General features: G+C 33.6%; 1 protein-coding gene across 6 annotated transcripts; it reads right to left on the bottom strand.

The window, feature by feature from the left end:
- Window positions 1-5,394: 5,394 nt before the first annotated feature.
- Window positions 5,395-21,818, bottom strand: LOC131004372 (DNA mismatch repair protein MSH4). Of its 6 annotated transcripts, XM_057931052.1 has the most exons (25): window positions 21,588-21,723; window positions 20,623-20,672; window positions 20,309-20,512; window positions 20,208-20,243; window positions 20,012-20,124; window positions 19,389-19,434; window positions 18,107-18,153; window positions 17,751-17,858; window positions 17,046-17,121; window positions 16,447-16,519; window positions 16,194-16,339; window positions 16,039-16,124; window positions 15,159-15,298; window positions 14,948-15,087; window positions 14,810-14,860; window positions 12,761-12,824; window positions 10,932-11,075; window positions 10,781-10,848; window positions 10,611-10,669; window positions 10,180-10,336; window positions 9,824-9,876; window positions 9,640-9,738; window positions 6,755-6,869; window positions 6,559-6,681; window positions 5,395-5,867 (listed from the first exon to the last, which is right to left on the bottom strand). In XM_057931052.1, exons 3-25 carry the CDS (start codon window positions 20,399-20,401, stop codon window positions 5,688-5,690), a joined length of 2,217 nt encoding a protein of 738 aa, XP_057787035.1. In that variant the 5' UTR covers window positions 20,402-20,512; window positions 20,623-20,672; window positions 21,588-21,723; the 3' UTR covers window positions 5,395-5,687. The 6 variants fall into 6 exon arrangements, with proteins under 6 accessions (XP_057787035.1, XP_057787030.1, XP_057787029.1 ...); XM_057931047.1 differs by lacking the exon at window positions 20,623-20,672 and having other exon boundaries at window positions 17,046-17,115; window positions 21,659-21,818; XM_057931046.1 differs by lacking the exon at window positions 20,623-20,672 and having other exon boundaries at window positions 21,659-21,817.
- Between the last annotated feature and the right edge of the window lie 3,462 nt (window positions 21,819-25,280).

The raw sequence follows: 25,280 nt of genomic DNA, 5'->3' as shown, positions 1-25,280 counted from the left end.
TTTGAATTGCAACTATTGAAGACAAATTTTGTCTAGAAGAGGGGCGGATGAATTTTGAATTATGGGCTGCCATGTTTGACTAAAATGAATCAATGAAGGCTGCCATATTTTGATGGTATTTTGTGGACTTTCATGCGCCACTTTTGGTTACTTTATTTTGTTAGTTTGGTCCGCCAACTTTAGTTATGTTTAGATTAGTTTTTCTTATTAGTTTAGGTGTTTAGTTTTGTTTAATTAGTTAAGGCCCACGCCATTTTAGTCTTATTAGGTTTACTTTCTTAGCTATATATATATTAGGAGTGAGTTTGTTTTTCATATCAGACATGACATATCATAATTCACTCCAATCTTGAGAGAGCAGATTGGACGCAAGTTTTGGAGCAATTCAAGTTCTTTTTATTTTCTTTCATCATCCCTTGCAATTTATTTATTTATTTCTTGTGTTATTTAATTATGTTTTCTAGCTAAATTCGTTTATTCCGGCAACGATTAAGGAAGCACTAGCGAAATTATTCTGTGAGATCTAATTGTTCTTATACTTTATTTTATGCTTGCATCTGCGATTCTCCATGTTTAATGATATTAATTGTTTTAATCCATTAGATAGTTGCAAATATTTATTGGGTTAGAATTAATTATTTAGCCAATTGAACCGGCCATCCGTAATTGTGGTTTAGGTTTGATTAGTGGTAAATTGACACATCAGGGTCAAGGGAAAAGCAGTCTTAATTCAATAATCCTGCGTCAGAGTTTATTGGTTTTGAATCGGGTTTCTCTAGATATTAATGCTATCGGCTCATTAAACCTATAGAGCGTCTCTTACGGTTGTCAGTCGATTAGGGTAGTAATTAGTGAAGCGTCTTCCTGGTTACCGAATAATTAAGGAGAAATAAGATCACGTCAGAAGCGTCTTCGGTGGTTATAACTGGTTTGTTTGCATAATTTAAAGTTATTTTTGCATCGATGATCGGAATAATTGAGCTAGGGTGGACTTAATTGATTGCTGGAATTCTTTTATTAATTGTTGGAATTTTTATTCATCTTTTAGTTAATTGGAAAAATTGGTTTATTCGGATTTTATTTATTTAATTTTAAGTTTAGTATTTTCTATATTTTCTTCTCAAAATTTCATGGTTACTTTGCAGACTTTAATTAGAGAAATTCTCGCCAGTCCCTTGGGAGACGATTTTGCTTACTGCTATCTGCGCAGTGTGGGCATACCGGCTGACTGTCGGATATTTTTGGTGTAAAACGACGCACCAGCCGGCGAGCCACATCAGCGCCACGCCAATTCTGATTCGAGGGGGGGAAATCGTGGAAAAAATGAACAACTAATTCAATCTGTGATAAAAAAATGAAATTTTTAAAAATTATGGAAAAAATGGAATTCAGGCAAAGTTAGTGATATTTGGTGCAATTAATCCTTAAAAAATTAATAATTAAACAATAAATTTAAGGTTAAATATCAATTATGGGTCTAAATTGTGTGTTGAGTTACAAATATGTTCCAAACTATTCATAATACTATTAATCAAAAGCTTAAACTATGGGTTAAATTACAAATATTTTTAAAATTATTGATAATATTAATCAAATATCTGAACTATCAAGTTTGTTTCAAATATATTCGAGTTATGTTTTCTGTCACAAAACGATGACATGTAGTTTTAAAAAAAATGACTGGACAAAAAAATGTCCAATTTTTTCGCTCAAATTTTTGCTCACACATGTCAAATATTTTTTAATAAACCATTTATTCATTAGTTTAATTTTTCAGAAAGGCCTAAAGCATGTTTCTAATTTATTATAGGCTAGACAAAAAATTGAATTGCTTATATGCGATTCTAAGAATGTATATATGATGGTATGCTTTGACATTCTGCTGTTATATTTGGTCTTTTATAAATATATATTTATTACATTAGTAAATAAAGAAGTTCTAAAGATCGCGCGACAGAGGACTCGAACCCAGAAATATTTGACATTTTATTATAACAAGTGTGTGAGCGAAAATCTGAGTATCTGACGTGTATAGGTCTTTCTTTCAACTGCATGAGTGAAAATATGAGCATTTAAGCAAAAATTTGATCAGTATGAGCTAAAAAATAGAGCAAACAGTTTCACTTTGCCCATTCAGGGGAGGGCTAGAATAAAAACACTCTTAAGTGTGTAAAATATAAATGATTTTCAGCCCTTAGATCATCAAGATCTACGGTTGATTCGTAACCCTGTTGGATGAATTCGTGGTCCTGGGTTCGAATCCCAAAGGAAACAAAAAATTATTTTTCACAATTCGTAACCATGTTTGATGAATTCGTAACCCTGTTGGATAAAATTCGTATACTAAAAAACGTTTATATTTATATTTTAAGAAGTGTTTTTACCGTAGCCCTCTCCTATATATATATATATATATATATATATATATATATATATATATATATATATATATATATATATATATAGGGGAGGGCTAAAATAAAAACACTTCTTAAAATATAAAATATAAACAATTTTCAGCCCTTAGATCATCAAGATCTACGGTTGATTCGTAACATTATTGGATGAATTCGTGGTCCTGGGTTCGAATCCCAAAGGTAGCAAAAATTTATTTTTCACAATTCGTAATCATGTTGGATGAATTCGTAACCCTATTGGATAAAATTCGTACATTAAAAAACGTTTATATTTATATTTTAAGAAGTGTTTTCACTGTAGCCCTCCCCTATATATATATATATATATATATATATATATATATATAGGGAGAGGTTCAAGAAAGAACCACTAAATAAAAGAAGAACGGAGAACCATTTTCAGCCATTCGATCATCAAGATCTACGGTGGATGCATCATCTTGTTAGATGAATGCAGATCCCGGGTTCGAATCATGAAGGGAGCAATTTTTATTTTTATTTTTCGAGTGCATTAATTTTAACAACGAATGCATTAATTTTTACAGTGGATGCATTAGATGTGATAGTTCTCACGTTCTCACAAATAATGTAGTTCTCTCTAAAACCACACCCTATATATATATAGGGAAATGATCAACTGAAAACCACGTCTTTTTGTGAGAATGGGGAATCAACCACAATTGTTGATTTGGGCAGATCCAATGGCTGTTGAACAAAAACACATGAACAAAGTTGTTCATGTTTTTTATTTAGGGAAAATTGCACCAAAATACACGAACTTTGTCAAAAATTCATATTTGACGCGAAGTTAGGATTTTACATTTTAATACACCAATTTAAGAAGTTGTTCAATTTTGACACATTATTCATTCCCCCCAAATTAAAATATGATGTGGCGCCTACGTGTCTCGCCGGCACGCGCCACTCCGTTCACCGGTGAGTTTGTTCTTCTTCAACTACTGTTCATCGAAAAAAGGAGCCGGCAATTTCACAGTACCCAAGAACACCGAAATTCTGATAAGCTCAGCACAAAAAATCAGCCGTCGGGATTTTGATCTAAAAGCTTTTAAAATCGACGGCCACTCTCTCCAAATCGACGGGAATCTTCCACCAATCTGGAAAAATCTGGGTAATCTGAAATCATAGCTTTGAAGTTCTCGATCGCCTCTCTATCTCTCTCTCATGAATCTATTACCATCTCCGTAAAAAATTCGCTGAAAATCTCTGAATCCATTCCGCCACAATCAATCGGACCTCCTCCGCGTGCCATCCACAACAGATTTGAGTTCCATACCTCAAAAATCAATGGTCGGGATCCTTACGACCAGAAAAACTCGCATCTTCCTATCTCAATTTTCTTCCCGGCGAGGGATTCGGCACCTCCACCACCGACCGCCTCACTGAGCCTGACGAGCCGCCTCCGGCGCCTCCTTTTCTTCTCTCCCTCCCTCGTTAAATTCTGAATACCCATATCAAGCCTTAATTTCTAAAATCGCAACGAGCCCTAATTTCTTTGTCTCCAATAGAAATCAGTGTCGCTTGCAATCGTCTGCGGCCGCTGGGCCCTGTCCGCGCGTCCCTTCGACGCTAGTGTCATTTTGCAATTTGGCGGAAGCTTAGCCGCTGCCTTCAGAGTTACTCCCTATCACGAATCGTTGATGCCGTCGTTTCTGAATTCTTGCAGATAAGGGGTACGTCGCCGATGAAGCCTGAGTGATTGACATGAAATAGCCACGTCAGATTTTCCTTCCAGCTGATGCAATACATTATCGTTTCCCTTCCAGCTGGATAAGTGATTGACATGTAATAGCCACGTCAGATTTTTCGATTACCGGAAATTGAAAATGTGTCAAAATCGAACAACTTATTAAATTGGTGTATTAAAATGTAAAATTCTAACTTCGCGTCAAATATGAATTTTCGACAAAGTTTGTGTATTTACATGCAATTTTCCCTTTTATTTATGAACAATTACATAAAATTCATAAACAAAAACACATAAACAACGATATTCATGACTTAATACATGAACATCTTTGTTCACATGTTTATTTATTTATGAACAAATACATAAAATACATGAACAAAAGACAATAAACCATGAACATCGTTGTTCATGTGTTGTTGTTCATGTATTTTATATATTTGCTCATGGTTCGCACATGAACCTAATCCTATATATATATAGGTTCTATTGAGAAGTTGGAAATGAGATTAATGAACATATCAATAAATTCATTGAACATGCCATTATAACTGATGAACATACGAATCTATCAAATTTGTTAAAAAAACACGCCACCGCCAGATTTTGAACCCCAGACCAAACGCGCGTTCATAAAAATTAATTGACAGGTTCATCAAAATATACTAACTTGTTCACACCTATTTAGATTGCTTCTCATTTCTCAACACATTTGTGCTTCTCAATTAAAGATGTGTGTGTGTGTAAGAGAAATGTGTACATATTTGTCGTCATTCGTCTAATAGTACTATGTTAAAAAATAAATTTATTCGTGTAAATATCGTATTTTTGTAGTAGTTCAAATTCAAAATAATCCACTGGCCACCAGGTCCTCACTTAAGTGAAGTGACCCGGGTTCGATCCCTCTTGGGAGCGAATTGGAGATTGGAGATATAAGGTGGATTTGGTGAATGGAGAGATAAGGTGGTTCTTGGAGTGGATGAGGAACTAACTACTAACATCTAACATGACTTTGCCCGATCAAAAAAAAAAAAAAAAAAAAAAAAAAAAATAAACTACTCATATACACGCATAACATTTCTTCAAATATTTATCCCCCCAATTCATCTCCTGCTACGAAACAATAACATGATAAGTATGTACTGATGATGATAAAATTCACGCCAAAATCTGCCAGTAATCAAAAAGCTGAAGAGGAAAAACATGATTTAAAATAGCATATTTCATGTTTCGTAACTATGTTGTCCTCGGTTGTATAGTGCTAAGAATGAATTTGCCAAAACATTAGATACTGATTTCCTCATAAGATAGAAGTCAGTTCAGAGCTAAATCGAATTAACCAAAATTCATGGTGAGGAACCAAGATACAGTTCGCTACATGGATAAGGACATCAACATTCTAGGCCAACCAAATGAAAATCGAGAACACAAATGATAAGTCCTTGTATCCAGATTTTATTTACACCAGAGTAAAGTGTTATTCGATTCCATCTTTTTTTTTTTTTTTTTGCTTTATGAGGAAAAGAAATCATATATGTGATCCCAGTTGACTGAATTATTAGCAGTTAAATAAGAGACTTTTTTGAGGCCTCCCTGAGTACAGCTTCCTTGAGATTCTGCAGTGCTGCTCGAATAGAGTCTTCGTCTTGGTTAGAGTATTTCAGGCATATAAGTCGTTGAGCAACACGGTATGCCATTTGAATATCATGATGCTGGCGGAAGCTGATCTGTATTCTCTCCACTTCCTACGCACAGATACATGTTAACAAAATTAGTAAACATATTAGCTCAACCCCAAACCAGAGCTTATAGGCTCCAACATCTTAACTTTCAAGAGTTTATAAGTTGTCAAAGTGTTTGGATAATTGAACTTACAAGCTAGAGAGATAATTGTAAGTTAGAAAAATAAAATCCAAGTTAGAGAGAGAAAATTGAAGAGAGATGAAATTGGATGTGTATATAATGGAAATAACAAACCATAGTAGTGTTGTGAAAAAATAAGTTGAAGTTGAGGAGCTTATTTTTAGATAGCTTATAAGTTGTTAAAGCGTTATTTTACAAATTATAAGTTGTTTAGGAGTTTATTTTATCAAACACTTCTCAAGAGCTTATAAGCTCTTAAACAACTCTAACGAGCATTAAGCTTAGCCAAACACCCTCTGAATAGGGTCTCATCAGCTCAAGAAAATAAAAATGGATAGTGATTGAATTTAAAGGTGAGGAAACAACAAGTTATAATATCTGGGAATAGAAATTAGAGAGATTAGCATTTAAAGAGTTTCAGTCAAATTGGATATGTCGAACAAAGAATGTTGGTGACTAGCCTAAAACAGGCATATGATCATGAATAGGTGAAAGATACTGATGATAAACCAACTGGCTTATTTTTATGGTAAGCATCAGACAGAATGAGACATGCTGGTTCTGGAAATTTACCTTCTGCGTAATCTTTGATGTGATGCTTTTAGCTAACTCTATCACTGGACTTGGTAATCCAGCTACGCCTGCTAGCATAAGGCCATAGTGTGCTACAGTTCGTGGGCCATCTTTCAGTTGAAACTGGTTCAACACAGCCAACATAAGAAGATGTAGTGTATCAGACAACCGTTTCACCCAGATAACATAATATTACCTTGAAATCCATGTGCTTATTCTTGATCTCGACATCAAAGTGAACAATTTTCACATTTGGATATGTTGTGGCCAACTCGGATAAGTTCTCCATATGAGTAGCAAATATGGTGTACCTAAAATCAAAACACTATCAGTCTATGCAGTACTATGTAATGCTTCCCATTTTCATTTCCCAGAGGCTGAGTTGTTCGGTTCATATGTATAGGACTTATGGACAAGAAACAGCTGAGAGAAACCAACTAACTGATAAAATGTGCCCCAACTTTTTCAATATAAAGCTAACATGTTAGTATTTTTATCTCTCCAGATTAGACAGGATGAATATAAGATAGTGGTGCATCACTTTCAGAAATATCTTACACTAAGTAAAGAACATATATATGTCAGGTTGTGTCTAGGACTCTAGCGAACTACATACATATCCCAACATATTTCAGCTAGCAGTAAAGCATATGGAGATAAGCAAGTTAAGCAATGAACAGAAATGGAGACAGAGGAACGTCATGTACATAATTAATTCCATGTCTTCATTATGTAGTTATGGTAAATACCTGGTTGCTACCAGCTCCAGATGATTCTGAAGGCAAAGTTGTTTTTGTGCTTGAAGAGTTCAGGAGTATTCAGCTTAAAGGTGTATTTTATGAGGCATCATCTCTGTTATTAGATGTAAATGTCCAACTAAAGGATGACTGATGATTCTTCAGGAAAGAATTGTAAAAATCATAATACATCATGAGTATCCCACCAAAATACGAAGGCTAAGGTCATAGTTGGTCACAAGGTGTACTCTAGATGTTTTCCTATCTGATATTTGAAAATCTTTATTGAATGACTTCCCATTACAATTAAAGATAATAGTAGTCACTAGACACTAAAGTAATGTGAAAAAGAGTTACCTATGGTATGTCTATTAACAGTGAAATCAGCACACCCTAATATCTTAATTTTTATCTGAACAAAATCCTTGTAGTATTATATGAGATTCAGGACCTTATATTATCAAATAAATGTAGCTAAACATCACAACAATGACAACTTATATATATTAGCTAACAAAATATTATGTTTTACTAAATACAAAATTTTGTCATTTAATATATGAACCGACTGACAAGTTCGTGTTGTTATTTGTTATCTACTCACCAACGTAATCATTTCCTAATAAACTGATATAACACAACAAATTAAAGAAATCATTGAAGCCATCTTTAAGAGAGATGACTAATTAAATCATGAGTTGGTAAATCATAAGCTGTTAGCAAAAGTATCTAACCAGATACGAAATTACAAATCAAAAGTAGGCATACAATCCCTCCAACTTGAAAGTGAGGTAGTTATAATATTCTATAGAACTAGTGTTGGAGATAGTTAGAAATGAAATTGATTGTTGGGGAGCCGTAGGCCCACAGCAAAACAAGTGACGACTCAGAAACATTTATAACTTTGACCTACAAAACCTTAGATGAGAAACAAAATTGACTGCTGACACAAACCAGTCAATCAAGATCAGCTGTTGAACATTAAGAGGGTGTTTGGCTAAAGCTTATAAGCTCTATAAATAAGCTCCAAGAGCTTATAAGCTCCCTAAAAAATAAGTTTCTTTTATTTTTTCATAGTTTTATATGTAACAATCATTTTACAAATATTATTCAACTATAATTTATTATAATCATTATATATCAATTTAGTTCACCTCTTTCCATTTTTCTCTCTCTAACAAATATTTTCTCTCTCTAGCTTATAAGCTCAATTATCCAAAAACACTTATAAGCACTTTAGCAATTACAACTTATAAGCTCTTGAAACATCTTATAAGTTGTTGGAGCTTATAAGCGCTTTAAAATAAGCTTAGCCAAACACCCTCTAATTGGGATATAAAATTTGAAAGGAACCAAAGTTCCTTTGACTAATACAATTGTTAGTATTACCTATCAGATCAGGTTTAAGCAAATTTGTGGTGTGATCAATGTAATGGCCAAAATTCGTATAAGCCTAATAAACAATAACTATGCGGCCCAACGGGCTAGTCCGATAAAACGGTCCATACGACACTCATAGCACGAAGCCCAAAGTCAAGCCTATATGCGGGAGATACATAAATTCGCCCAAGAAAACCCTAAAGGTGGCAGTTACTTGACGACTAAGTCAGACGAGAGTCGCGGGAGAACGTTTCCTAAGAAGTCGGAACTGCTAGGGTTGTAACGGGTATTCTAGCAAAACCCTAACCCTAGCCGCCTCCCTGCACGTCCGGAACATGTATATCTACCAACTCACTAATGAAAAAGGACATCGACAATCACTCGTATCCACCCTTGCACTAGCACACGATCTCTTACTCTGGTTATCTCCCGCTCTCCCCGCTCTTCCGTTCCGCCTCCACGCTCACAACTTTCTAGGGTTCCGATCGTCCGGCTGGCCCCGCTAGCCCCGACGTCCGTCGCCCCCTGATCCATATCGCTCATTAGCTCTACCTCTGACTACTGGATCAACCGGATCAGTCGGAGAACTCCCTCATTACTATCCTTTTTCTATCTTCTCTCCATCGTTTAATTATTGTCATTACGTTACTTACGTTATTATTCATATCAATTCACTGACTTGAGCGTCGGAGGCCCTTCCATCGACACCCCCACCGGTGCTCTTCGGAGGGCTCTAACGTTGCTTGTGGTTTCAGGTTGCTAGTGCCCATCGATCCAGACGTTACTGACGTCACTTCCGTAATTGTTGGATTCACCCCCCACAATCAAGATCATCAAATTCTGGGTTACCATAAACTGAGATTAACTTCAATTTCACTGGTGAATACTATTAGATTTTCTTAGCTCACATACTTAAAAGTATTTTGTGAATTGAAAATAGAGAAAGAAGGTTAAAGAAAGTTACGCTCTTAAAGCCAGTAGATGTTCACAACAGCTCCACGCAATTGCAAACCCATCAGAGGAAGATGTTGCTCTCCCTAATTCATCCACAACAATCAGACTTCTGCAGACAGCACATGAAGCTCCATGGGATATCATTGATGAAACCAATACACAAATTAAGAGCTAGAAAAAAATCACTAATATACCTATGAGAAGCATTTTGCAGGATAAAAGCAGTCTCTTTCATCTCTGTCATAAACTGCGAAATGAAAAACTTTCAGTAATAGTGACACTAGTCGCATGATGTTTATTTAGAAGCATTCGTGGTTCAGTGGAATAGATTACTTTGAATCGTGAGAACACTCTTTCTTTTTTCCCCCCTTTTTTCTCTTCTTTTTTTCTCTCTCTTTTTTTTTTTCTCTCTTTTTATTGCTTCTCCTTGTAGTCTTATTTACTTTCTTCATTTCAACCAAATGAGTTTGGCAAGATCTGTCTTCACCAGATCAATATAAAATGGGGAAGATAAATTTAAAAAATTAAGCTACAGGATCAAAACATGTACCGTGCTAGAATTTGATTCGACATTGTCCATAGTTCCCATCCTAGTAAATATGCGATCAACTACTCTCAAAGTTGCAAACTGAGCAGGAACATAACACCCAATTTGAGCGAGGATGACTACCAGGCAAACTTGCTGAAGATAAGTACTCTTCCCACTCCTATACGTAAAAAACAAAAAATAATAAATAAACAAAAAATATTGTTATGCAGTATCATATTATATATATATATATATATATATATATATCGAGAGAACATTATATATATATGGTTAGTCAGAAAAAAGAGGCATATGGCCTGGGCTTTGCCACCCTGTGGTACTCCTATGGAGACAGGGGAAGATCCTCGATAGAAACATGGAAAGAAAATTTACAATTAAAAACTTTCCGAAACCTTGCACAGAGAAAAAGTTTCAGGAGTAAATTTTCTTACATGTTTGGGCCCGTTACAACTACCATATTTGATGCTTCAGAAAGAAAAATGTTGTTGGCCTGGACAAGTAAATTTTCTTATTTCAAATGATTACTTTGTGTTCTATAATGAACTCCGCAAGGTTTTCTAGACAGAATATAGTGGTTTCTGTTGTCAGAATATAAACTTACCACAAACTCATTGTGTATGTTTTCAAGGATGGGGTGTCTTCCTGAATCAATTGCCAATGGACCATCATCTACAACATATCTAATTGTTATGCAGTCTTCATTATAAACATCTGATAAAAAATGAACTTATACCAGTCAAGGTAACACAAACATGTAAATTTAGGTCTGGTATATTTGTCAACTGGCTTCGTCGATATTGTATGAGCAAATGAATTGACCATCATATCCAGAAGGCATAAGACCTCAGAAAGAAGAGTGAGAACAAAGACATCCTTCCGTATGTCTTCCATCAGTGCTGCATGTTAATGCATGTATAGCAGGTGTTAAATAGTTCTTGGATCCAACAAGGACTGGAAAAACGTTTAAGACTTGATCTTGATATGAAACTTAGAAATCTGATCACAGATATACACCGGAATCAAGAGAAATCTCTAATTGAACATATGTGGGAGAAGACTGTATGTCTGAACAAGTCGAAAAGGCAAGCAACTTCATTCCAGGTATAGATGGCCCAATACATGTACTTTCATAAGGAATCCATTTATCAAATGTGAGGTTACAATTTAGGGTACAGGGCAATGCTGTGATGTGGCCAAAACAAAATGTACACTTAATAAAGAGAAAGAAGTACCCCCAGCTTAGCTAGATCACCAGGAAACATTTCAGAAGCAACAAGAAAGCATGAAGCTTGCTTATCACGAATTATTTGGAGCATTATCCTTATAGATGAATAGGTAGATAGGACTAATTGAATTTTATCTAAAGTCTCTTTCATAAGGATGAAATTTTAAAGTGTGTAAACATTTCTTTGTCTAAATTATCGAGTTCTCTCACATAAAGATTTTATTAACTCTCTAAGTTTGGTTTTCGAGCATCATTGGGACTCTATGAGTATGCCATGTTTGGATAGCTTTAGTGACCATTTCATTGTAGCAAAGACATGTTCATCATCTACTAACTAAAGAAAATGCATATACAACAAGATCTATTCTCAGCAAATAAAATTTTTGAGAAAATCATCTTTTCTCCTTACCTTTTGTTTCTAGAGCTACTGAAATACTTCGTAACTATGTTCTTTTCTTCTCAAAGTGTTGAGATAGTTGAGCTATGAATAATTTGATGATGGCATATGATAGTGATAACTATGAAAACAGAACAGTGCCATCAATAAAATCAACGTACTGTGTTTTCTCCCTTGGTTCATGCTTTCTTTTTTCTTCGTACTATGCTTCCTTATAACAAAGTAAATAATTAAAGTAGTTTTCAGATCTCACGGACTTACTGGGGTGAAGTTTCACATCTTTTAGTCTAGAAACTCCACAAAATGCAGAGATCATTGTTTGAAAGTTCAACTTAAGTTTATTGTGTTCGTTCTTGCACTCTACAATGTACAAAAATTTTGATTCGAAGAATAAAGCATCAGGTGCTTTCCATCTCCAATCCTACTTGGAAAACAAAATTCTAAAGCATGATCAATCACCACGCACTATGATAACATAAAAATGGTCTACCACACTACTTTTTCAAACTCAAGATAAGTATGGAAAACAGAAAATTAACTGCAAAGAGCTGATCAACCATATAAGCTGGTCTCATTATCATTCCATATAAGTGGACTCCAATTAAAAGCAATTGTATTATGTACAAGATGAAATGACACAATGAGGTGATGTTCCAGTTCTTCCATGATGAAATGTACAATTAATTTTAACCAAAGATAAAGTGCTTTGCACTTGCAAACTTCCGTCATAATGGTGAAAAATATTCTGAAGCACCACTTAGTCTTTGTGCACTAAATTATAGAAGTAAATAAGCTCCGTGCGGGCATGAGACTTTTGCAAATTCAAATCAAATGCAGTCAAGATCTCGAGAAAAAATGCATCAGCTCACCACACCAAACTTGTAGATATTAAAAGATTAGTAGTTTAAGTAGGATATAGAAACATGACCGTAAAGATGCAATCAGTTAAGTTGACAAACCCTCCAGGCAAAACTCTGTCCGGATGTAGCATTCTTTAGCTGCAGACTTGTTTCTCACATTCAACTGCAATCAGAAAGGGAGCAAAGGCAAGCAAGCTTGGATTTGGATCTAGGGAACAAATATATGGTCTAATATATGGGCAGATTTATGCATATTCTGAATCTATTAATCTTGCAGTCCTAATTAATTTACAGTATTAATATATAAATTTCAGAGCATAATAATAATTCTTCAACTCTTTGTCTTAGCGCAACCAAGATTATCTATTTTGTATTGCTTACAGCAGATAAAGATTACAAAATTCATATTATAATACTATTCATTCTCTTTAATCTTCGACTTCAATATTTTTTTTCAAATTGATTAACTCTTCAAAGTTCCTGTGCCTATTACGTGGAATGGACTTAGTTTAAACAAATCATTAAAGAATTTCAGAAGATATAATGATTGATACTGTTTGCTCTTCCATTCTGATGAGCCAACATGAATCACCCAAATAAAAAAATATGGTGCAAACATAACAAAATCATGTCATGGATATGGTTTGCATAAGAGTTTCAAAAATGTTTCTGAAATTCATTGTTTCTAGAAGTGTTTTTTTTATATGTATGAATGTTTGAATATAGATCCTTTAAATGTACAAACCTAATAATTTAAACAGAAAATCACTGTTTCTAAAAGTGTTTTTTTTTTGTGGGATGAAAACCATGCAGGTTTCCTTAGCATAAAAAAATGATGAGCCAATTCTTCAATGATGAAAACCTTTTAGCTACATGATGCAACTTTTATTTCTAGCTAGATTGAGTATTCCTGTCTCAGTTAACAAGAAAAAATTGATTTAACACGTTTAAAAAATAATTTTAAAAGGTTTACGTCTCTGAACTGTAAACAACTTTGCCCCCTCAAACTGTGAAACTATATATCTCCCCTCTCCAAACAAGAAAATGATTTTATCTTCATATTTATTCATACATTCGTCCTTTCAATACAAATGAGATATCATTAAACTTTAAAATTATATTTACAGTTTTTATACCATAAAGCAGCTTATTTGCATTTCCCAATATGAAATCAGTTAACTGGACTTTGTTTTTTAGATAAACAAGGTTTACTTAATAACATTCCATCTTAATGATAAATTCTCATTTTATTGGTTATAACAGTCATTGATATATTAAATTAAGACCAGGTCATGGAAAAACGGAGAAGCCTAACCAAAAACAGTAGTATTAGATTTTCAAGCAAAAGGACAAGGTTCTATAGTATGAAATATATAAGATTTATTGCATCTTCTTTTTTTATCTTTCTCCTGAATAAAATAACATGCACATATAATGATACAAATAGATAGATTCACATGATCTACATATTATGCACGAGTATCAGAAAAATAAACTTTTAAGTAAATAATAAGAAATGAAGTAAGTTTTGCAATACTTTAAACTGATGCAGTGAATGGAAACTATTAAAGGAGCACGTAATCTAAGAGCCTAAACTGGTAGAGAGGATTATCAAATTTTATTAATTTAAAATCACCAAAACTGCTTCACATGTAGGCTGGTTACTTTTTCTATTAAAACATTGCGTGTTTAAATTTATCAATAAATGGGAACAGAGAGATTTGAAAACAGAACCTTTTCATGTGGTTTCACTTTGGTACCATGTTAAGATGAAATAATCTAAAAGCTTAAACAAAGTAGAGAGGAATATCATTTTAACTTTTTAATAATACAACAAAAACATTGTTTGGGAGATAAAACAAACGGACTTGAAAATAATCACATTAAAATAGAATCTCTCAATCAAGAACTAGTAAAAGAACTCCGAACATTATATAACCATGAGGTAAATGTTACAATTACAAATCACATACACCAAAATGTACTAGGATAAATTAAAAGCTATAAAGTATATAAACAAGCATAGAAACCAAATTACTTTTATTTTTCTTGTTTATACTGAGATATGTATTTAGTTTTACTTTTTCAAATATTAACTTATGTGAGAATGGATTAACATGACAAGTAGATAAACTACTCAGTACTCACAGAGGCCAATTCCAAAGAAGAGCAATGTATGTTGTTTCCATGTCTAATGACCTGATAATGATTCATTTCATAAGAAGGTTATATGTCACAGAAAACTGCCAAGCACGTATTTAATGATAATGAGTACATTACTCTCACCTGGATAAACTTGTTGGGAAGTTTTCCTTGTATGTCCTTCTGAGGTATGTTAAAGTAAAAACCTCGTCTGCTATTATATGGGATTTTCAAATTTGGCAGCTTAAAGTCCTCCCTGTACTTGTTTGCCAAGTTGTATATTGCTGAAACCTATTAATTAGTATGCTGAAAATTGGAATACTTAATGGCAAAACCCACCCTTAATCAAGAATACCTTCACTAGTATCACAGAAAGATCTCCGGGCAATATCAAGAAGTCCATCAATTCCTGCCTTGACAGCAAAACATTGTTGGGTTTGAGCAACAAAAGGAACACGTGCATGAAGAACATCGTCATCAATGACCTCACCGATCCTAAATAAAATATGCATCATTATCATTTTTGCATAGTATTCATTGACCCAAGAAATTCACTGACTGACGAAGTTATGGAGAACTTGCTTTCTAAAGATATAAATGATTAAAATAATAAATGATGATGATGATGATATACTATATATAGAAACATTTCGTTCTTTCTATATCTGAAAATTTGCTTGACTCAATGTACTTTATATCCAAATTAATTTCCACATAAACATTACACAAGTACACAAATAGCATTAGGATGAAAACATAGATTTAACATAAATTTTAATGGTAAAACACTTTGCTGGTAGTGATCATAGTAGTTAACAAAAAACTTCATGTAGAAACAAAAACAAAAGCAGAGAACCAGAGATCTATTAGAAAAAGAAAAATGGGTTCACAAGTAGCATCAATGGAAATTTGACATTTTTCAAGGAAGCAAAAGTAGAGCATGAACAAGAAAGAAAATGCACTGTTAACTTTGATTGCATGTCACGGAATTTCTAGTAATAAAGAAAGCTTTTCATCCCCAGCAAACTGCAAAGCTTCTCTTCATCTGGTTTTAACAGAGAAGCTGGGTAGGTTTGTGGATTTTTGGGGGCAAAGTAAGACGTGAGGGTTTAGAAATTGTAATTTTTAAGAAAGTATGTTCTATGTTCTTCCACCAGAGGAGCAGAATTGACTGATGTTGAGCATGAAGAAACAAATGAACTCCTACTATTATAAATCATAGCTATCAGTTATACCTTCTTCTCATAGTAGCAAACTTTTCATTCTCGCATATGGACTTGTATATATTTTTGAGTAGGTAACAACTGGCATCCTTAAGAACCTATAATGATCGCAGATTATAAATTTATTTCTCCAAAAGTAAAAAGCATACACACAGAGGTTAATGTACCTTGGAGAGTAGTGGTAAGGAATCAAGAGCTGTTTTAAGAAGAACAATGCTTGATATCAAGATTTGGCTCTTTCTGGAATTGTCACTGGTCAAGACTTCATTGGTAACTTTCTTTTGCTTAAAGCAGAAATGACAGAGGACCTTATCTGGATGCAGCACAAAATCATCATACTTGTGCCAAAATACTATGTCATAGACTCATAGCAGCAAAATATGAAATAATCCTGTCCAGTCATCTTTTTTCAATACTTACCAGTTTCTTTTGGAAACTTGCGGAGAGCCTGAGAGAGGCCAAAAAATAGTTGTTCATTGCTCATTAGCTCATCCTGAAAGAATGAATCAGTTTTATAGCATATTTAGAGCCACTCATATTTTTTGTTTTACAAGATAAAAACAAAAAGGACTAGTATTGAGTCTCGCCTTGCAGCCACCAACTAATAAACAAATCCTATCCGCAGGCTTCCAAAATAATTTGGTTTCCAGACAAGGGATGCAATTTATCTTTTATGAGATAGGGTTGTAAATGAGAATAGATAGGCACTTAACTCTTTAAAGAGTAGTCTATTCCTTTTAGTGGTTTACTTAGGGGGCATTTACTTTGAGTGATAGGATGGATAGAAATAATACAGGCTAATCTACTATTTACATACTTTGATGGATTGATTAATGTTGAACTTGTTTGACCATCTTATCCTTCACATACTCAATCCTATGTTTAATCAATCTATCCTATCAGTCAAAGTAAACGCCAAAATAATGGATAGTCAATTAGTTCAATCTTGTAAATATGAATGAAACAAGATATCTACAGTTCTTTTTTTATGTTTTTGAGGGAATCATACTAATACTTACAAGACAATCAAGGCGGGCATTGATAGTCTCGATGTCTTTCAGAGGCTGCAAAAGATTGGCTCGCAAAAGTCTGGTGCTGCATAAAGATAGAAATATAAGATTTCTATGTATGGGAAACATGGCATAAAATTCTGCAGATCTATCATATTTTAGGACTGCAGAGATTAATATTTCCTTCAAGGAGAAGATGCCTTTCTAAAGCCAGTGCTCGAGCAATCCTTTCAGCATGTTGAGAGTGTAGTTTTACTGTCTTACATCATTAGCTGTATATGTGGGACTTACGTTTTACTACCTTCATGTTCTCAAATTGCATTGATCTACATATTTTTCTAGACATCAAATGCTATTCCAGTAGCAGTATCCTAGAACCTGTGCTTGAAATAAATGACATGTTTCCTCAGAATACATGTTTTTATTTCTTTCACTATAGCATTTTAAACAAATATTTGAAAAATAAGCTGAACCTCACAGCTTAAAAGAAATTTCAGCCGAGCAAATTCATCCCAAATTAAATCCTTACAGTAAATAGAAAGTATCTAGCACTAAGATGCCTTTCCTAGAATATAAGTGCAATCATGTCAGTCTTTTTCAACCAATAGTTGGTCAGAGTCATAGCTGCTACTTGCAGTGAAACATATTGATGTGTCAATTAAAAAATGACGAAATGACGAAATGTAAAACGATTCATGAAAGCTAAATGCATACCCTCCCACTGTCCTTGTTGTTTTGAGCATGTGAAATAAACTTCTCTTCTTGTTGTTAGAGCCCCAAAGACTAGAGTGCATCGGCTCAATAATTTCCAAGTTTTGGACACTGCCATAAGACTACATTACAACTTTACTGGAAACATAGTGAGATGAGCGCAACAGAATATATGCAATGCCCTTCTTTTCAAGAGAATAAAATGCCTAGAAACATGATAAAATAGAAAGATGAGGATAAGCACGTTGTTCTAGAGGTTAGAGAGTATCTCTTTTCCATAAAGCTAGAATTTCACGCCGCTAACAACAAGCAGTAAAAAGTTAATGCAGGGAGGATTTTTTTTTTAAAATAGAAGATACCTAGTAGCGTCTATATTCATGTGGTCGAATGATCCATTAAATGTAACCTGTCATGACAAAAGACAATTTTGTTTGGAATGAGCAGAACTTGAGGTAAGTCACCAATTCAGTGAAGTCCAGCATGAAACAAATTCAAGTAAGCAATTTACAGTATCACACAAGACCAATTTTATGATACTACAAAGAGCAACCGTTCTACTGAGAATTAAGAGGATATTAAAAGAGAGGGTTGCCTAACCATCTTCGACAATAACTACTGTATGCATGAACAATGGCATACCCCTATTCCCCTTTAAGCCATCTAGAAATATATCACTTCCTAAAATGGTTTTTCACTTTCTCAAAGTCCATTGTTGTGAAATTTTAGTTCTCCAGAAGGGACTGAATTTTTGCTACTCAATGTGAATAAATGAAGCTTCATAGTTTCAACCTCATATGCATGGTTAATGTTTTTGGGGATCTCCATACTTAGAGATTGGCATGTCTTTATGAAAAGATGAGTATGATATGATTTTGCATCATAACTCCAAGAATTATGGTGCTTTAAGATTTCCTTGAAACTTTAATTTGTATCCAAGTTCATTACTGCAATCATGATCTTTGCATGTTCAATCTGATACAGAATGTTACAAATCAACACTTTAGTTTTTGAAATAATTTCAAGATTGTATATCTTTAATTAAATATTACTTCCTCTGTCCGTAGAAAATAGTCCTAGAAGGGGGCGGCTCTGGTTTTAATAAAAATGGTTGAGTGTATTGTGAGTGGGGAAAGGGTCCCACCTAAAAGGTAATGTTTTGTGAGTGGAGAAAGGGGCACGCCATGTGGTAGAAAGGTAAATAAGTTGATATATTGAGGGTAATATATTGTGGGGTATGTCTATAAATGGAAAGGGACTTTTTTTAGTGGACATACCAAAATGGCAAAAATTGGCTATTTTTCAGGGACAGAAGGAGTATAAAATAATTCATAAAAAATTGGATTGATTCATGTTTCTTATTTATCATGTGTACAACACTTATATAAATATGTTAGTAGCACTTTGAAAATTTTATTCATGGATATAGCTCAAACGCCGAATCACTTTATGCCTGTGTTCATTTTCTTATAATGTTCTATTCGATCAAAAAAGATAACAAATAGTTTGGCTTTCATTGAATTCCATATATAAATGACTTTAACAGTCTGTGCATATTCTGGAATTGTAACTTGAAGAAGAACTTCAATTACTTCTATTTGTCAAGAGTTGCCAAAGCAATAAATCTGGAGGACAAAAACTTACAGACAGTGAGTGGTTCGTGATGATCAACCCTTTCTCCGCCTCTATCCTGTGCACAATGCAGTAGAAATTTATTTCAATAATCTCGCTAGACAGTTATGAGAACCCTGAAAATTTCTACTATATAATAATAATAATAATAATAATTTAATTTTTTATTTTTTTAAAAAGCCACTAACAGAGTGATAGAAAGAATACTATTCTTAGCTTCAACCAGATCAACTGATAATGAGGAAAAAGGCTTTATGGAGGGTAGTCTAGAAAATATAACACACAACTGTGCTCCACAAACCACTTGTTAAAATGCTATATTCAATTATACAATCTACTCAGAATGTTTTCACATGAAAACTCACAAGATGCCTACATAGTAAGTCTGAAAAGTTTAAAACAAACCAGAAACTGTGTATTTGAGGCACAACCAGGTTAGGGGGAAAAAAAAAAGACCGTCCAGATAGGGAATGGGGAAAAGAACCAAAGAAAATAATAGTTTATTCTGCATCACAATATCACGTGATAGTTTACACCGTAGAGAAAGCTTACTAATTTTCTTCGCTTACAACATTCTTTTCTCTAGATTATGTGAAGAAAACATACTTCAAACTAAATCTATAGTAAAGAAATACCACTTGACAGTAGCAGCAGCTGCAGCCAAGCAGAGATAATATTGTTTGGAATAAGTATCCAGACCAAGAGCAGATGGTTCCTTAGCTGCCAAGTTTTTCATTAGCGCAGCCCCCTTTAGGAAAAATGTTATAATGGATGTTATGTATGAACTTAAAATACAGATAGGAAGGAATAAACTCATTGAGATATGGCTACCCTTGTGTCATCAAAGCAACCACGAGCCATTATAACCTGCAGATGTAGTGAGAAGATTACTTTATGAAGCACTAAGAATCAAAGGATACAAAGCAGAATACCTTTGTGGTTGAAGAGCAAAATCTATCGACCAGTTCTGAGACTCCAACCATGCCGTCTGGAGCTAGCTTAGTAGGTGTAACAATAGTTACCATGGGATCATAAAAATTCAGTAGAGTTTTTGTGTTCTGGTATGAGCTGCTGGTCTCAATGTACTGAGAAAGATCAAATGAAGCTGATCTCAAGTCAAATGCAGCAACCCCTACCTGAAAAGTTTATAGTATGATAATCATTATGGAACCAAATATGTGGTTTGAACATATGAACAAGTTCAACATCTTTAGAAGACACATATGAGCTGCTGGTCTCAATGTACAGAGAAAGATCAAATGAAGCTGATCTCAAGTCCAATGCAGCAACCCTTACCTGAAAAGTTTATAGTATGATAATCATTATGGAACCAAATATGTGGTTTAAACATATGAACAAGTTCAACATCTTTAGAAGACATATTCGTAAAACGGTAAAAACCATTTGAAGTCACTAGATTTTATGATCAAAAGTAAGGAGATGTTAATATATTTGAGGAAATTTAGCCAGAGCGCCTTCGACATAACTAACACATGCCACTTACAATCAAATAGAAACTGTTCAAAAATTAATGTCCATGCATTAGCAAAAATCGAAACATCCAATTGTAAGAACAGCTCCATAATTGCAAGATTTAATTATCCAGGAACTTAGATCCTCTTACTTAGGGTCTTATGCCATACTTTGAATCCATGGAAGCTTTCTTATCAGTGGATTTTGGCAAGTGTCTGATGTCTCGAATTATATTTAATAATAAAAAATAAGGTGGAATTTAGCAAACACGTTTGAATTATCTTTTGTTTACCACTCCCTAATCTCATTCGTGTAGCTTTACAATAAACACATGCATCTAACAGAATGAATTTATGCAGCTGAACAGCATTCGCAGAACCAACTTGAAACAAATGAATAGCACTAAAATAAATGAAATCGACTCAATGGAACTGCATGTGACCATGGAGACATAGTCGTAAGATCGATAAAGCCAATCAAACAATTTTTCCATGAATTTCCACATAAAAATAAAAAAACAATGCTTCATTGAGTTCGAAAATCATAAGTTCCTTTATATAACGATTCATATAAATAACAACTCAAGCGCATAATTAGTAATCAAGCATGCCAAACCGAACATTAAATTGTAGATCACTGATCACAATCACGGAAATTAAGCATCAGCAAAATAAAAGGCTCAGTAAGAAAACCAAAATTGTGGCTGTAACATGTAATGTCAGAAGCTCTTGCACATACAATGAATCGATCAGAATCCCCATAGACACGCAACAGTATGTGTTTTTGTGTGTATACGAACAGAGAGAGACCTCTTTAGCACGGTTCTCGATAAGGCCGACGATGAAGCTGGATTTCTCTCCCGTGTCGCCTTCCATCTTTCTGGATAGTTCAAAAACCCGCACTAATTTGATACGAAATGCGCGCGGCACCGTCGTATTTATACTGTTAAGTGTTAACGCAGTAGTGCTACCGCGCCATAATATTTGTGGGGGAAAACTACTAGAGAGATAAATGCCACTAGCTAGGGACATCTAGGGCTGGTAAACCGGTTTCGGTTAAAATCGTAACCGAACCGAAAAAATCGGTTATCGGTTAACCGATAACCGGTTTTTTTCGGTTCGATTCGGTTTTCGGTTAGTAGTTTGGCAGTTAATCGGTTAATCGGTTTAACCGGTCAGTTATCCGGTTAAACCGATTAACTGGTTTAAATATTAGATTAATTAATAAAGTTGTATTTTTCAATTTGTATTACATTAGCAGCTGCCAGCTAGGGCATTTTTCAGCCAAAATTCCACGCCTCCAGCCTCCTCTACACCATCCATTGCGCCTCCACACCTCTTCCCGTCGGCCTTGCCTCCCTCCGGCGACCGGCGCCTCTTCCTACCGGTCACCGGCGCTGCCACTGGACCCTGAAATCCTAACGAACCAGCAGGCGATTTTCCCCTTCCTTTGTTTCTTGTCGTCTGCGGGCTGCGGCGATTTCTGCTTTCCTGTTCAGGCGCAGGCAGCAGCAGCACGGCACCTTTCTTTTCTCCCATTCAGATTCAGGTAGTGTTAATCTTTTATTTTATTCCTTTTTCAGGCATTGTTTTATTTGGATTTTGGAGATGGTGATTGGTGGTGACTTGGTGTTATTTACATTTACTGTATGTTTGGATTATTGAGAGTGATGACCACCATTTTGATGTTTTTTGAATTTGGCATCGTACTGCTATGGTGTTTTTTGATGATAATGATGAGTGATAACCACCATTTTGATTATGGTCTTTAAATCGTATTGCTATGGTCTGTTTGATTATATAAATTGAGATGATGATAATGATGATTGATGAGTGATGATAATGAAGAGCACGATTCTCTTTGAATTGCCAAGACTGTGAATGGTAGTTAGATATCATGATAATGAGATGTAACTACAGTTTTACATTCAATGAGAATAGTTGTTGTTATCAACAAATTTCAACATTTTTATTTATTAGAATTAGAATTGTTCTTTTTTTTTTAAAATATAACTTTACAAGTATTTATAAAATAGTTTTTTGTTCTAAATAAACATAAAACATTAGTTGGTGGAGTGGATAGGACTTCATTCTTTCTTTGAAAGGCCAAGGTTCGAATCTCACTTCCTACAAATTCATTAATTTCGAATTTTTTGGGAACCGGTTAACCGAATTAACCGATTAATTCTGGGCAAAAATCAAAATTACCAAATTAACCGGACCGGTTATTCAGTTAACCGGTAAAACCGACCGGTTTACCACCCCTAGGGACATCTTGTGTTTCTTCGATTTTAATTTTCAAGTTGAAGGTATATTTGTCTCTTGATATTAGTGTGAATATAGTTATGATTTTAATTTTCAAGTCGAAGAATAACCATAATATTATGTGTCTAGAACATCCAGGAATTTTTTTGAGATTTTTTGGAGCGTGTTTAGTAATTTTTCAGAATTTATTTGGTTGAAGAGCATGTTTACCTATTATGAGTGTCGGAATTATTTTGGAATTTCCAGACTTCGTTTGATATTTTTCGAAGATTTATTTCGTTCAGTGATCACATGATGTGAATAGGAACAATGATCAATTTCTGTTTTCTCGAAATAAGTTGTAATCAAATACTAGGAATTTTCATTACCATACGGACAGGGCCTAGCTTCAATATGTACAGATTAATTTAGTGTTCAATACATTCGTTTAAGAAATTATCTTAATGACTTTTAATTTATTATATTGAAACAAATAAAGATATTCGTGTGTCAGTGTGCATGTTTTTGCTTAAAATTCTCGCATTTTGTATCATTTTAATTCGTCAGATCTAATTATCTTGTTTTGTTGTTTTCATCCAGCTCACAACAATTTTCCTTGCTTCCTCTCTGATAGGGATTGAGCAAAAAGGTATGCCACATTTTAGATTTGGATTTAAGCATATTCAGTTTCAATAGGCTCGAACAATATTAGATCCGGCTTTAGCATTTCAATGTTGCTTTTTCACTTCGTTTCATTATTCACATGATTTTGTGCATGATATATTATTGTCATTTATGTGTGATTGTGTTTAATAGTAGTATACTGTATTTGTTCCCCCACCCATTGATACATATATGCTTGTTAAATAAAAATCATTCAACGGTTGTGTTTGGTGAATTAGTGTTTCTCTATGTAATTATAGAATGCATTTTTTTGTAGGGGTTATTGCCAGAAAATACATATACTTTGTCAATTTTCTGGTTTATATCATGACCTTATAATTTGGCCAGAAAATACATCAATTTTCAATTTAATTGCAATTATAACATGACTTTATAGTATGGCCAGAAAATACACCAAGTTTCAATTTATTCTCAATTATAACATGACCTTATTTAGATTTATTTTCATCATAGATGTATTAATATTTATTGTATTTATATTAAATTGTTATGTATAAAATATTTTTAATTGATTGATTAATTTTTATAAAAATTAAGTTAGATGATTAATTATTTCATAATAATTATTTCATAATATATATATATATGTATGTATTTTTAAGCCATCAATATAATATCTTGTTATATATATATATATATATATATATATATATATATATATATATACATTTTCAACACACAAATATATATATATATATATATATATATATTTGATTTTAATATTCTATTAATATATTATATATATAATAAGTATTTATTTATTTAAATTATGAAATTATAAAATATTAGGACCAATAAAAAATTACGTACGTATATAATAGAAACTATGTTAAAAAGTAAATAATATTATATATTATTTACATATAGATGTATATTTATCAAATATATATGTATTTATATATAGTATATTGTGAGATGAAAAGAAAATTAAAAATATTTAATGTATTAAACTTGGTATTATTATACTAAATTAATTACAAGGTCATGTTATAATTGAGAATAAATTGAAACTTGGTGTATTTTCTGGCCAAACTATAAAGTCATGTTGTAATTGCAATTAAATTGAAAATTGATGTATTTTCTGGCCAAATTATAAGGTCACGATATAAAGCATAAAATTGACAAAGTATATGTATTTTATGGCAATAACCCCTTTTTTGTATGTACCCCCATCTTTTATTGGTCAATAGTCTCTACGCTGATATATGGAGTATATGCTTTTTAAATAAAAAATCATTCGAAGTTAGGAACTTAAATATCTTGGGCACAATAGATTGATCCGCACTCAGACCTTGTCCCACATCCTGATCTAAATCGTGTAAATGACATTATTCGGTTATACAAATGACACTGCTTGTAATTAACTCTATACCGAAATCGTGTAAATGATACTTTTCGGTTATACAAATGACACTGTGTATAAATGACATTATAACATTGTAAATGACACTATGTATAATTGACATTATTCAGAAATATAATTGACACTGCGTATAAATAACAC

This window comes from Salvia miltiorrhiza, unplaced genomic scaffold (assembly GCF_028751815.1).
Source record: "Salvia miltiorrhiza cultivar Shanhuang (shh) unplaced genomic scaffold, IMPLAD_Smil_shh original_scaffold_386, whole genome shotgun sequence".
NCBI lineage: Eukaryota > Viridiplantae > Streptophyta > Magnoliopsida > Lamiales > Lamiaceae > Salvia > Salvia miltiorrhiza.
Note: the sequence above shows the minus strand (reverse complement) of the source record. Positions and strands in the feature narration are given on the sequence as shown.

What these genes read in the sequence shown, in the direction of transcription:
- LOC131004372 (XM_057931046.1), bottom strand. Translation starts at nt 21,724, where the DNA reads ATGGAAGGCGACACGGGAGAGAAATCCAGCTTCATCGTCGGCCTTATC. An exon ending in CAAGTTTCCAAAAGAAACTG is followed by an intron (nt 16,340 to 16,446) that starts GTAAGTATTGAA and finishes TGCTGCATCCAG; the next exon opens with ATAAGGTCCTCTGTCATTTC. An exon ending in CATCTACTGGCTTTAAGAGC is followed by an intron (nt 6,870 to 9,639) that starts GTAACTTTCTTT and finishes TTTTGATTTTAG; the next exon opens with GTACACCATATTTGCTACTC.